At 41.7% G+C, this 15,434-nt stretch overlaps 1 protein-coding gene across 6 annotated transcripts in view; it reads right to left on the bottom strand.

The window, feature by feature from the left end:
• Window positions 1-15,434, bottom strand: part of asgr1c.1 (asialoglycoprotein receptor 1c, tandem duplicate 1) — a 47,122-nt gene that overhangs the window by 22,649 nt on the left and 9,039 nt on the right. The window contains exons 1-2 of one of the 6 annotated variants that reach the window (XR_013796885.1): window positions 542-707; window positions 334-466 (exon numbers count right to left, since the gene is read on the bottom strand). The exons of 4 other annotated variants lie outside the window; for them this stretch is intronic. Coding sequence is in view for 1 of the 2 variants with exons in the window: in XM_079607221.1 (XP_079463347.1) it covers window positions 334-454 (121 nt within the window). In the remaining variant the exon portion in view is untranslated. Of the gene's footprint in view, window positions 1-333; window positions 467-541; window positions 708-15,434 lie in introns of those variants that run through there. One more of the 6 variants, XM_079607221.1, reaches the window with a different exon arrangement.

Consider the following 15,434-nt stretch of genomic DNA (forward strand, 5'->3'; position numbering starts at 1 on the left):
TCATTAACAAACATTAGCCTCAATGTTCAGTTCAATAGTTCATGTACATTCAAGTAATGAACCAAATGCTATAATAATTCTCTTTTGAATAGAATTTGAAGCTTAATTTCTTTGTTAAGCATCACATAATGTATAATGCTTCGCGTCATGCCTAACAACGCCCTTCAGCCGTGACTTATTCACGACAGCACAGCCTAGCCTACCTTTCTTACTTAAAGTGATTAGTAACCAGGCATGATTTAAGGTAGGCTACTTGTACATCTAGCCTAACTAAAAGTCTTTCTCTCATAATACATATTTCTGTATCAAATACAATTTAGTATCATAGCAAACCTTTGCTAAATGTCGTCTTCCGTTCATATTCCATGTCCAATTTCACGATTTCTTCACAACTCTCAGTTTTCTGATAGACCATCATAACTTTTGCTGCTACTTGCTTCAATTCAAAACACATTCAGAACAGCTCCTGCAATGACAGTACACGGCATTGGTGTATACAATAACACAGCACTTTCCGTTCCTCTTTCCAAAGAATATTGACCTGTAACAAGCTAAAAGACGAATTAAAACGGCTTGCTCAGTGTTTTCAGCATCATCTGTTTTCACTCGGGGTCACTGTGGTTTGTCACCTCTTGTTTGAACTTTCACCCTTCACCATAAAGAATTAGCATATGTCAAAATGAGCATTTTGGTGCAGAAACCAGACCTCTGGTTTTGATTAAATTGGGTTATTTATTTAAAAGTAGGCTAGTGTGTGCTTTTATCTATTGGAGATCATTTCCGCCACATAATAAAAAAAATCATGCTTTGGTAAATCTTAAATATGACATTTAAGTCATAATTATGGCTTACTATGTCATAATTGACATAAATTGAAATTATGACATAAAAAGTAATAAATAGGCTAGGCTATGATATACATTTTTTACAATTATAACAAAGAAATAATAGTCATTTTGACATACTGTGTCATAATGACATATAAAAATAAATCAAAATTCTAATGTCCTTTTGTCATAAACTCGACTTTTATAGGCGGATTGGGCTTCCATATTTATTTCCATACAACCCGCATACAATACAACTCGGTGATGCTACTGAAGCTACTGCGCATGCGCATCAAATTCAGTTTGTCAATTACTTTGTCAAGCGCAAGCAAGTCCTATTTCTTCTCATGTTTTCCTTTCACGGGTATGTAATGTGCAAAAGTAAACTAAACAACTCAAAACAGATTGATAGTAGGTTTATAGATTGTCAAAGACGACGCTTTAATAATTTTATTAGAAGTCTGACGAATCTGAAAAATTAACGTTTGTATTTGTGGTTGCGTCATCATTTTTGAATTAACGTTAAAGGAACACTCCGACTTTTTGGGACTTTAGGCTATTCAACTTATCCCCCAGAGTTAGATAAATCCATACATACCTTTTTCATCTCCGTGCGTGCTATAAGTCTGTTTGACGCACCCACCGCTAGCCTAGCTTAGCACAAAGACTGGATGTAAATGGTTGCAGCTAGCATACTAATCCAAATAAGTGACAAAATAACGCAAACATTTTCCTATTTACATGTTGTGATTTGTATAGTCACAGAGTGTACAAAAAACAAAGTCATATGAGACACAGACATATTTTAACCGTATAAATACTGGGAACTATATTCTCTGAAGGCGAAGCACTGCTGCTTGGGCGGAGTGATAACCGCAGCACCTGAGACGCGCCGTGGTGAGGAGCAGAGAGTTCGTTCAGAGCGCGTCTCAGGTGCTGCGGTTATCATAGTTCCCAGTATTTATACGGTTAAAATATGTCTGTGTCTCATGTGACTTTGTTTTTTGTACACTCTGTGACTATACAAATCACAACATGTAAATAGGAAAATGTTTGCGTTATTTTGTCCCAAAAAGTCCCAAAAAGTCGGAGTGTTCCTTTAACGTTAGATCACTGAATGCTGCTGAATGAGAACAAACTGAAACAAACTGCTACTCAATGAGACAAAAAGTTAATAATGTTGGGCTAATGTATATACCGATGCTCTATGAGTTCATATTTGACGATTTAAATATCGATATTAGTCGGAAAAGTCAGTTCAGCGCTAACGTTACTCGAGCACAACCGTTAGCAAAGCATTTTTTGAATTGCTGAAAGATCGCATGGTTCGGTGAATTTTTTTTTTAAAGAGAGGGACATTTATTTATATATGTTTTAGATATAACTAAAACACAAACAGTATTTTAATAAATTATGTAGCCTAATTAAATATTATGTTAAAATATCAATAAGAAGTTGTGCTATATTGACTATAGGATATTTGTCAGGCTCAGGCCTTGTATTAAATACACAATTTTTACAAGAGGGGTTGCATCAGCATGTCTGATCATTTACTTAATAAAAAAGTAGTTCCCTACAAAAAAAATCCATATGTGATTTACTGCTTCCACTGTGTCCCATGAGGCCATGGGAGAGGAGTTGTCTGGATGAATACATTATCATACCCGAGATTAGTCCAGAACAATTACATGTGTAAAAAAATACTGTTGTCAAGAGAATATATCTTAATGTTTGAGTACACTGCACTTGTGAGCTGTTTAGTGCTGCATCCGCTTTTTATTTTCCCATTGCAAAATAGGTTTTGATGAAATTACAACATTTTAACCCTTTTCACTCATTGTTTGAAAAAGGCTTTAAATGCAAGTTCCCCACAGACACACAAACACTTTTTCTTCAGTAAATCTGACTCAATTCAGATGATTTTAGCAGTATAGCAAAAGGTTGGGTTTTAGATTAATTACACCATGATTAGTTTGTGATACTGGTCAAAGTAAAGTCATAAGTAAAAGAAGTCCCTTGCCCCTCAAGGCTGCATTTATTTGGTCAAAAATACATACAAATATTAATATTGTGAAATATTATTACAATAAAAACAGTTTTCTATAACAGCATTCCTAACAGTAGCAATGCCAAGGTCATTTGGTTTGATTCCCAGGGAATGCATATAAGTGATACCTTGAAAGCAAGTTTCTTTGAAAAAATTGTCTGCCAAATGTAAAAATAAATAAATAACAATCTGCTATTTCAGTTACACAGAAGCCACAGATGCAGGATGTGTGAAGCTTCTTCACCGGGTGTCTCAGGTAAGTGCAGAAGACTCATCATCATACATCATGAGTAAATAAATGATAATTTGCTTTTGGTTGATCCACCAATACAAAAATTATACTAATTTTAATTATACAAATTTCTCATTAGCTAGCAGAATGTTTTCCATGCACGTAGATTTGCTAACTTTTGCCCTCCATGTCACTAAGGTTCAATTGGTGTCCTAGTAATAAATACAATTTTACATGAAAAAAAGAGATGAGCTTCATCTTACTGCTTCTGTGCAACAATAAAAAAAAATCACACAATAATAATTTCAAATAGTGACACATTTTGAAGTTTTTTAAAATAATGTATTTATTTTAATCACAATATTCAGGAAATCATTCAGATCCTTTTCAACGCATTACAGGAAGACAAGTTATTTTATTTACGATTATTATAAGTGTTGTATATAGGCCTACAGAGTTTATCAGTGTGAATTTGTTGACTGTTGAACATTTAAGTGAGAAGGGTTAGTTTGGTAGAATGAGATATCAATTTAATCATATTAGTAACTACACCACAACATTGATAAACACATCATTAATGTGATTTGTAATTTACACAAAAAAAGAAAATTATCAGGACTATTCCCACCTCACAAAAAGTCAATACACTCAAAACAAAGCCTATTTGCGCAGTGCTTTGGAAATTTTATTTATTCAATTTTGACCACACTTTGCTGCAGCTAATTGCTGTCTGAATTTTCCTTTTCACATATATACTTCAGTTTAGAAGAGCAGTGGATGTCATTAAACACCCTATCCGATGCAATATGCGCACAGTCCTCTCCTTCCTCTCCCAAGCCGTGTTCAGTCCAATCATCTGGCTGCCCAGGTCTCCATTGTCTGCAAAAATATAATCTAAAATTTGTTACCAACGGTACCCTTAAAAGTACCGTTACTTCGGTACCAAGTCAGTATTGAAATAAAAAAAAATTGACGTTTCTGATGCGTGGCGGCTGTGTGGCGTTTCTGTTGCGTGACGGCTGCGTGGCGTTCTTGTTGCGCGGCGTTTCCGTTGCATGGCGTTTCTGTAGTGTGGCGCGAGCGTGGCGTTTCTGATGTGTGGCGGCTGCGTGGCGTTCTGTTGCGTGGCGGCTGCGTGGCGTTCTGTTACGTGGCGGCTGCGTGGCGTTTCTGATGTGTGGCGGCTGCGTGGCGTTTCTGTAGTGTGGCGCGAGCGTGGCGTTTCTGATGTGTGGCGGCTGCGTGGCGTTCTGTTGCGTGGCGGCTGCGTGGCGTTCTGTTACGTGGCGGCTGCGTGGCGTTTCTGATGTGTGGCGGCTGCGTGGCGTTCTGTTACGTGGCGGCTGCGTGGCGTTTCTGATGTGTGGCGGCTGCGTGGCGTTCTGTTACGTGGCGGCTGCGTGGCGTTTCTGATGTGTGGCGGCTGCGTGGCGTTTCTGATGTGTGGCGGCTGCGTGGCGTTCTGTTACGTGGCGGCTGCGTGGCGTTTCTGATGTGTGGCGGCTGCGTGGCGTTCTGTTACGTGGCGGCTGCGTGGCGTTTCTGATGTGTGGCGGCTGCGTGGCGTTCTGTTACGTGGCGGCTGCGTGGCGTTTCTGATGTGTGGCGGCTGCGTGGCGTTCTGTTGCGTGGCGGCTGCGTGGCGTTCTGTTACGTGGCGGCTGCGTGGCGTTTCTGATGCGTGGCGGCTGCGTGGCGTTTCTGATGCGTGGCGGCTGCGTGGCGTTCTGTTGCGTGGCGGCTGCGTGGCGTTTCTGATGTGTGGCGGCTGCGTGGCGTTCTGTTGCGTGGTGGCTGCGTGGCGTTCTGTTACGCTGCGGCTGCGTGGCGTTTCTGATGCGTGGCGGCTGTGTGGCGTTTATGATGCGTGGCGGCTGCGTGGCGTTCTGATTCGTGGCGGCTGTGTGGCGTTTCTGTTGCGTGGCGTTCTGTGTTCTGTTGCGTGGCGGCTGCGTGGCGTTTCTGATGCGTGGCGGCTGCGTGGCGTTTCTGATGCGTGGCGTATCTGATGCGTGGCGGCTGCGTGGCGTTTCTGATGCGTGGCGTTTCTGACCCCCAATTTCCACCAGATGCGTTACGGCTGCGTTACGGCTCCGGCACGGCGGCGGAGTCAATCGGTTTCCATTAAAGTCAATGTGTGTATTTCCACTGAATGCAGAACAGCTGCGTTCCGACTCCGGCGATCCGCAGCCCTCCGGAGCTGATACGCAGAGCTTCTATTTTTGCCGGATGCCAGAGAGCTCCGCAGCACTACAGGGCAGAGTGCGCAGGACAGGAAGTTGAGCAAAAAACAGAACAAACCAAAACAAAATAAAATATCCGTTTAATTTTCAAAATAAAATACACCGTGATCATGGCGGATCATATTTGGCGGAAAATATGATGATCATTGCGGAAAACTGTTCCTGGTTTGGTGGTTCTGTTTATCGAAACTACATATTGCGCGATCACACGTGAATTAGCGAGATCTCGTTGGTCCTCGGCCGCAGCCGTTCTGCAACAAATCCGGACCTGGTGAGTATTGACGGACGACGGAACACGGAGCTGTCACCCAGCTGAGCCGTTCTGCAGCCGTTCCGCATCTGGTGGAAATTGGGGGTGATGCGTGGCGGCTGCGTGGCGTTTCTGATGCGTGGCGGCTGCGTGGCGTTTCTGATGCGTGGCGGCTGCGTGGCGTTCTGTTGCGTGGCGGCTGCGTGGCGTTTCTGTTGCGTGGCGGCTGCGTGGCGTTTCTGTTGCGTGGCGGCTGCGTGGCGTTTCTGATGCGTGGCGGTTGCGTGGCGTTTCTGTTGCGTGGCGGCTGCGTGGCGTTTCTGATGCGTGGCGGTTGCGTGGCGTTTCTGTTGCGTGGCGGTTGCGTGGCGTTTCTGTTGCGTGGCGGCTGCGTGGCGTTTCTGATGCGTGGCGGTTGCGTGGCGTTCTGATGCGTGGCGGCTGCGTGGCGTTCTGATGCGTGGCGGCTGCGTGGCGTTCTGTTGCGTGGCGTTCTGATGCGTGGCGTTCTGATGCGTGGCGGCTGCGTGGCGTTCTGTTGCGTGGCGTTCTGTTGCGTGGCGTTCTGATGCGTGGCGGTTGCGTGGCGTTCTGATGCGTGGCGGCTGCGTGGCGTTCTGTTGCGTGGCGGCTGCGTGGTGTTTTCTATATCTTTGCACACCAGAAACGTTTCTGCCGCGGCGCTGTTGCTGCTAGGTGACGTACAGGGAGGGCTATCTCTGGACATAGGCGCCGTTTATATATATATATATATATATATGTTTATATATTGAAACATAAATATATAGCCTACTGATACAGCAAAGACAACGTCGGCAGTATTGACGGCAAAAACATCAAAATGTCATTTTTAATATGTATTCGTGTCAAAATTACATATAAACATATTTTCCTATTCTATTTTGCCTGGAAACGCTTCCAACACGCTTGTGTGTCGTGTGAAAAATAGGCGTCGGTTCCACTTCTAGCATGCACGCGTTTTCGCGCCTGAGACGTGCGTGTCGCGCAGAGGCAGTGTGCAAGCTCTAACCTGTCAACATGGGAGCCGAAATGAAAACGGACCCGCCACGCACCTGACACGCTCACTGAGTCTCGAAATGTCCCGTTCACACAGCAATTTACAGTAGCATCTCGAATACTGTGTGTATGAGCGTGCAACGAGAGTCAAGCCTGTATTCTCTTACCAGTAACCGCAACAGTGACCGAAGTAATATAAAAAATGGCAACGTCCATAAAACTGAAAAGTCTTATCACAGTTTTGACACAAAAAGATTCCAATTGACCCACGAGTTTATCCGTCAAATCTTCATTAATCGACAGAAGCCTCAATGTAAACCCTTTAAAGGTGACATATGCTCCTTTTCACATGATGTAATATAAATCTATGGTGTCCCCCATTTATAATAGCTTGTCAAATTTGCCCCTTTTTGGGTGTGAGCAAAAACGCACCGTTTTTGTGTGTCCCTTTAAATGCAAATGAGCTGCTGCTCCGCTTACAGAAGAGGCCGATTCTTTACACGAGCTTCGGGTACAATAACAAAACACGCAAATGTAGAAGTGCAGCCTTACGGAGAGACTCAGGAACAACTAAACTCAAAGACACTATATCACAATTTAAAAAAAGTGTTGAGTCACCTTTAAAGTTCAGGTACAAGTCAATTCACCAATCTTTTTTTCTTTGTTCAATTTGCACACTGAACATGGGTCGGAGCTCTTGATTTTGACCTCCCAAAGTTCACCAGATTGATGAATTTAACTTTAAAATGTACAAAACGTGGAAAAAACTGCATTGTTTGTGCTTTCGATTGTAGTTCATTTAATGGATACTTTACCAAAGCAATGGCACAAAACACATTAGAGAACTTTTTAATGTTATAATGAGAACCGAATATCCTGTTCTCTATATATTCAACTCACGCTTTATTCATGGTGTAAGGAGTGTCATCCGCCCATCTCCACTCCCCTGTGTTCTGGTCTGTTAGACCGACCCAGTAGGCACGTGGGTAGGCGAAGGAGGTAATAAATTGCTAGGAAGGGGGATAAAAGTTAATCACTGAAAGACAGAATGGAAGGTAGGAATTTTTTTTTTGTGTGTATTTGTGCTACGCACCCACTCATTCTTAGAGCCGTCTTCTATTTTTAAGAGTAACGCGCCCTGCTCTTCGCAGTAATGTTTTGCTTGGGTCCAGTTCTTTCTGTCTGCAGAGAACAGGTAACTGCTCCGGCCGTTTGGCATCCACTCCGTTTCAGTACAGCCTGCAGGAAATAAGTCTGAGAGAGAGAGAGAGAGAGAGGGGGAGAGAGAGAGAGAGAGAGAGAGAGAGAGAGAGAGAGAAGAGAATGCATAATGTCTTGTGTGTACTTTTGTCATTTCCTGTCTTGTGCTAAGTTTTGTAGCCCTATGTAGTTTTTCATGTTGATTCGTCTCCCCAGGTGTGTCCTATTTCCTCATTATCTAGTTAAATGATAGTTTGGCCAAAAATTATATTAAACCCATGATTTACTCACCCTCAAGCCGTTCGAGATGCATATGTCAATCATTTTTCAGACGAACACATTTTCAGTTGTTTTAGAAAATGTCTTCCATCTTTCAGTGGTTATAATGTCAAGTTATGGGGTCCAACTCCTTCAAGTCCCAAAAATGTGCATGCATCCTTTACAAAAGTAATCCATCCGGCTCCAGGGGGATAAACGAAGGCCTTCTGAGGGTAATCCGTGTGGTTTTGTCGTAAAAATATACATATTTAAAACTTTATAAATGAAAATAACTGTCTTCCGGCAACGATCGACGCATGGAAATTACGACGACGGGAGATGGTTGCCGGCGTTGGGCACGGATTACCCTCAGAAGGCCTTCGTTTATCCCCCTGGAGCCGGATGGATCACTTTTGTGAAGGATGCATGCACAATTTTTGGGACTTGAAGGAGTTGGACCCCATAACTTGACATTATAACCACTGAAAGATCGAAGACATTTTCTAAAATAACTGAAAATGTGGCCGTCTGAAAAATTATTGACATCGAACGGCTTGAGGGTGACTAAATCATGGGTTTAATATCATTTTTGGCCGAACTATCCCTTTAAGATTGTTTGCCCCTGTGTATTTATGGCCCTGTTTACACGTACATGGTTAGTTTGAAAAACGGAGACATTTCCCTTCGTTTGTGCGCTTCGTTTACACGCAAACGGAGAATTCGCCTCTGAAAACGATTCTTTCTAAAAACTCCGGCCAGAGTGGAGATTTTGGAAACTTTGTTTGCACGTTGGCATGTAAACTGAGAAAGACTGAGTTTTAGGCAGCCGGCGTCACAGTATGAGACTATTTTCGGGATTCTGATTGGCTAACGTGGGCTTGAGCTTCTCGTTACACTGCCACCTACAGGTTTGCCATGCTCTTGATGGCATATACACGGGTTCATGTAAACGAACACTTTTCTGAAAACTGACAGGTGTGCAAAATGTTATTTTTGAAAATGGAGAGGCGTGAAATGTCCGTTTATGAAAATAGCTGTCCACGTGTAAACGTAGCCTTGAGCCCTTGTGTTTCACTTGTTGTACATGTATGGTTGCTTCTAGTTCGGTCCTTCTCGTGGTTTTGTTTCTTTGTCCCTCGAGAACATTATTTGTTCTATGTGTTATTTCATTAAAACCCTACAGATAGATCCTCGCCTTCGCCTGCTTTCTCCAGCACATTACAGAATAATGTTGTAGTACAGAAGACATACATCTTTTTTTTTTTACTTAGTCATTCAACACATTTAATTAAAACATCAAAGTAGTGAAATTTGTGAAGTCGATATAATTTTCATTTTGGTAAACCATCACCATAATATTTGGGCAGGACTAGTTTTCTCTGTGAGGTGGTTTCATAAATTATTATTTAACTTTTCGGATGTTGTATGATTTGAAGTATTTATATATATAAAAAGAAAAAAGTACACAAACTCTGACGTCATTCGAACCCGGGTGCGCACCAAAAGTGCTGGTGTGAAAGCGCCCTAAAGCTATAACTTTATTGGTAAAATAACTATTCTGCTGCTTAAAGGAGAACTCCAGCGCAAAATGAACCTTTGGTCTAATTACACATTGTTACCTAGTCAACCGTTATCTAAGATTTGTTTTCATGATTATTGAATGTAAATAGTTTTATCTCTAAAAACAGTTTAGCCTATAACGCTAGTATATGGGGCATGGAGTAATGACAAATAAAAATCGCTTGTTAATACCACTAACAAGGCTCAAAATAGCCCCACACTAACACGGTAGCATAATGAGGATCGATCTACGAACCACCGATCCAAATGCGCTGGACCATATGAGATTCTACACAGTTCAGCGCATTTGGATCGGTGGTTCGTAGATCGATTGATAGAGTCTGTTTTTCAAAGATGGATTCTGCTTATATACGTGAAGTTGACTGTATGTATAAAATATATTCTTATTAAACTGTCTGGACACTTACACAGTTCTCAATGCTTCGGTTTGCATGTAGGGACCCTCATTATGCTACCGTGTTAGTGTGGGGCTATTTTGAGCCTTGTTAGTGGTATTAACAAGCGATTTTTATTTGTCATTACTCCATGCCCCATATACTAGCGTTATAGGCTAAACTGTTTTTAGAGATAAAACTATTTACATTCAATAATCATGAAAACAAATCTCAGATAACGGTTGACTAGGTAACAATGTGTAATTAGACCAAAGGTTCATTTTGCACCGGAGTTCTCCTTTAACAGCATTAAAACAGAAGCTGCATATATTTGAGCTGCATATAGCTTATATTTGAGCACAATATTGCATCTTGAATTTAGAGTTTACTCACATGATAGTTTAAAATAAAGAAATTGAATAGATGATTTCAGTTTCTCCAGGTCTGAGCTTGACGTGCCAGCTTTAGTTGAATACAAAAGACAGAAAAAATACAACATATCAGCACGATTTCTTCTAATACAGGAAAAGCTTAATTCTGTAGAACATCATATTTTTAGAACATCAACATCAAGTTTTTTAAATGAAACATTTATATTTTAATTAGTATGTGTGTTTATTTTAATTACACTGAACAAAATTATAACCACAACACTTTGCCCCCATTTTTAGGGGTTACACCCCTACTCTTTTTCGAAGGACATCCTGGGATTTTTAATGACCACAGAGAGTCAGGACCTCGGTTTTACGTCTCATCCGAAGGATGCTCTTTGACAGTATAGTGTCCCCGTCACTACACTGGGACGTTAGGACCCACACAGACCACAGGGTGAGCGCCCCCTGCTGGGTTCACTAACACCTCTACCAGCAGCAAGCTGGTTTTCTCAGGTCTCCCATCCAGGTACTGACCAGGCTCAGCCCTGCTTAGCTTCAGTGGGCAACCAGTCTTGGGCTACAGGGTGATGTGGCTGCTCACTAGGGCTGCACGATATGAGGAAAAGCTGCGATGTGCGATAACATTGTTTAATATTGCGATGACGATATGACTTGCGATAAATGTGATTGTTAACTACAGTATACTGTTCCCATGTCTTAGTGCTTTAATAGGTTCTTTGCTTGATAGGTCAAACGTTTATTACCTGCCTGGTTCAGAATACACGATTTTAGCGCGATTTTGGCACGATCCGTTTGACGTATGGGTGTCGTGGAGATTCGTAATAACGACAACGGGCGTCGGGACGCAAGATTCGATCGTTTCATCTCGTATAGTGTGTCATAGTGGGCGACAACCTACGTCGCGTCTGCGATGCTTCACGACAGAAAGACTATAGCATGTTTAATTCTTTAACGGTCCTCCACGACGGGTTGAATATGTGAGCGAGGCGAGACGTGAGTGAGTGCAACAGTGAGTGTGTGTGTGCGCCAGTTAGCGTGTGAGGTGAGCGTGTGTGTGTGTGTGTGTGTGTGTGTGTGTGTGTGTGTGTGTGTGTGTGTGTGTGTGTGTGTGTGTGTGCGTGCGTGAGTGAGTGAGCGAGGGACAGTGAGTGTGTGTTTGTGTGTCTGTGCGTGCGAGTGAATGTTTGCGAGTAATGTGTGTGTGTGACGGCACGCGATGACTGGTCGGAAAGCAACGTGTAGTCTGACATGTTTCTTGTCCACGACAAGATTTTAGGAGTCAAAAACGTGTAAGTTAGTGGTAATCTGAACCAGGCATTATTCATCGTGTCAGGCTGTCTGTTGCGATGTGTTCATCGCGGGAGTTCATATCGCGATGACGATGAAAATTCGATGTATCGTTCAGCCCTACTGCTCACAATTATGAGTGGACACGCCCCCTACTGCTGATTGGCTCACTCTCTCCTCCCCCATCATGAGTGGACGCGCCCCCTATTGCTAACTGGCTCACTCTCTCCTCCCCCATTATGAGTGGACACGCCCCCTACTGCTGATTGGCTCACTCTCTTCTCCCCCATTATGAGTGGACACGCCCCCCACTGCTGATTGGCTCACTCCTCCCCCATTATGAGTGGACACACCCCTTACTGCTGATTGGCTCACTCTTTCCCCCATTATGAGTGGACACGCCCCTACTGCTGATTGGCTGCAAGTGTGTTGTAGTGCTCTGTACGATCCACTTTTAGCAGCCTTTCTCAGAAATCGCTTACTTCACCTTAAAAGTTGCTTAATAAAAATATTCATAGTTCAAAGTGCATTAACTAATGTTAACATTAACTAAGATTAATAAATTCTTATTAAGTATTGTTCATTGTTAGTTCAGGCTAACTAACGAATCTAACTAATGTTAACAAATGAAATAACATGTTAAAGGGTAACTAAACCCCTGGTCAGAGCCTGACTCCACCCACTGGCAATATTTGAAAAATGCTGGAAAAGTGGGCAGAGCCCAACGGACGAACCGAGGGCGGGGCTGAGCGGGTGATTGACAGACACGCAGTGATTGACAGCTGCTGTCAGACTCGCTAAGATGGAGAGTGACTGGAGTGACGCAAGTAGCTTTACAACAGAGCGGTCATTTAAAGTCGAGGACTTTTCTCCCCCACATTCCCCTGAAGTGGACGAATTGTCTGTGGACACAGAGCCAAAACCATATCAATTCGAGCCGCGAGCTCAAACTGCGGTGTCGCATCGCATTAACTCCCGCATCGCGATCGGCATCCGACGATGCTAGCGAAGCAGCCGCGCAAGAGAGAATGGGTCCAGTATCTGAGTGGATTATTATTACTATTGACCTCCGTTAAGCATATTTTGCCGCTATGTGAAAAAAAATATCCAGCAAAACGCGCCGGCGGTTGTGGAGTCCATGCAGGAATAGCAGCGTTTGTCACACAAGTGCATGTAAACACTGGCGCCTAATTTCCAAGTCTGGTGGAAAGTTATACAGTCCAGCAGCGCTAAAATACGCTATCCTGATCGTTTTCAATACTCGTAATTCCAATTTCCAACTCCTGACTCGCTACAGTGGTGTTGACGGAACCAGATGCTTTTATACCAGGGGCTGCCAGGGGCGTGGCAGAGCAGCGTCACAGAGTACCCTACGTCAGAGAGTACCCCTACTTCAGGAGATTCCGTTTAACCTGAAGAGGGCAGCACTCAGACGTTTTTACACCATATATTTGAAAATTAAAACACTTTATACTCAAATGTTAAAAAAAGTACTCGAATCAATGAACAGCATTTATGAAGCTCCATTCTTACAGATCATTAACTAAATAAAGTTGGTTTAGTGTTTAGTTACCCTTTAAATTCACTTTGTACTTTATGCACTTGATTGAACTTTAAATATTAATATTTTCCCCTATATCGTTCCTTGCAATTGAAATTCCTTGGAAATATATTCAGTGTTAATGTCTCCAATAAGAAAACATGCTTAGATTTGAGTGTGGCCCAAAGTCTCATAACCAGATACGGTTAATGTTATATGAGATATTTTAAAAGAGAGCATAACAAGATAATTATATGTTAATTATAAGGTCTTATTAATTCATGAAATAACTTTATTAAATTTTAAATTAATATTAATTTTGCCTTTCGATCTTACCAAAGTCACGTTGCTTGTTTTTTAGATAGTAAATAGTTTAGTTGTAAATAGTCAAATATTTTTTGTGTTTTATTCTGTTTCTGCACTTGGTTGCCAACTGTGAAACTATATATATATGATAAACAATCAAGAATATGAGAGTTTGCTCTTAAAAGTATTTCTTGTCTCCTTTAAATGATCAGATTTGCAGACCTGCATCACTCAGTTCGGATGTCAGCGTTGATACAGCAGAACTCAAACTGTTCATCAAACTCTTCACTTCAGTGTGTGACAGATCTTGCTGGCGCTCTGTGAAAAAGAAGTAAAACAAGTCCTGCTATTACAGGCAGACATACACAGTTGTGTCCTGGTAGGAATTTTTTTTCGATTTCGATTTTCATGTTGTCAGCAACAGATGTGGTAGTTTACAAAATGAAGACGATGAAGATCAATGCTACTTACTTTCTTTAATAAACATTAAGATAATACATAGATGACAGAGAATGATCACATAAACGACTCGCACTACAGACGAGAACCGACAATGAACTGAATGAGACGGAGTATAAATGGGAAAGTTAATGACAGACAGGTGAACGTAATCAGTAACAAAGGAGACGAACTGGGAGGTGATTGAGGGGCTGTTTACACGACACCGTTTTCAACTAAAAACGTAAAACTTTTTATGCGTTTTGGCCGCTCGTTTACACGACAACAGGATTTTAAGTGCATAAAAAAGCTAACTTTTGAAAATGGGTTTCAAAGTCTCCGTGCAAACAACAAAAACGTTAAATGATGACGTCATGCACATGTGTATTAGGCTACATGTTCAGTCTATAGTGTTTCATCGCCAATCCGCCATCTAATGGCCTGGCAGCAGAATACAGCGTTTTTAATTAGTGGTCGAACGATTTTTATTTTTTTATGGCCAATGCCGATATCTTCGAGAGCAGGGTGGCCGATGGCCAATATAAAGCCGATATTTTATATATACTTTATATTTAATCAATATTTAATAAATTAGAAATCTTTAAAATGAACATGCTTATACTTTAGATGGCAACTTCTTGAATCTGCAATCCTATTACACTATTTTTCCAAATAAAGTAATTGTTTAAAAACATGAGTATGTGAATACAAAGGAAGTAAACACTGTAACAGGGCACTCGGTAATCTAGTAATTTCGTGTGCACTGGTAATCATATTTTTTACAAATAAAGACAAGGTAACGCTCATTTTACATACAGCACAGTGAAAACGATATGAATGACACATTGGACAACTGGATATAGAACAGGATATTTTAAAATGAAGGATCGTCACTCGCAGTAACACGTTTATGCAGGCTACGCTACACATGCACACTTCACAAGATATCACAGCTGGATTTGATTAAATATGCAAGCTTTGTGAAATTAAATGTTTATTAGATATTCAGAGATTTGTTTAAATGATGTAGATGCGCATTTGCTGAATGTTGACGGAAAACAAGAAAGTTTTTTAGCCTGATTGTTTGTCTTTTCTGTTATAAATAATATAAAAGCAAACGCTTTACTTTTTGTATACCATTTACTTTGTTTACCAGTTCTGTCAAACAAAGTATTAGATATGACTGACAGAGATCGAAAACTACTGAAGACGGAGAATGTGAGTGAGCGCTGTGTGATCAGGCGCGCACTGCCGGTCTGGTGTTTTCAGCGCCGCCCGTCAAAATAAAAGTCCCACTTTAAACACCAGAAAAATCTGAAAATCAGAAAAACTTGGAGTTTACTCGGCCATGGCGATATATCAGTCGACCACTATTTGTAATCCTTTTCACGGATCTGTGTGATTGGGGATCGTTTTCGACAATGATTCGTCCAATGCCT

This window comes from Phoxinus phoxinus (genome assembly GCF_949152265.1).
Source record: "Phoxinus phoxinus genome assembly, chromosome: 3".
Lineage (NCBI taxonomy): Eukaryota > Metazoa > Chordata > Actinopteri > Cypriniformes > Leuciscidae > Phoxinus > Phoxinus phoxinus.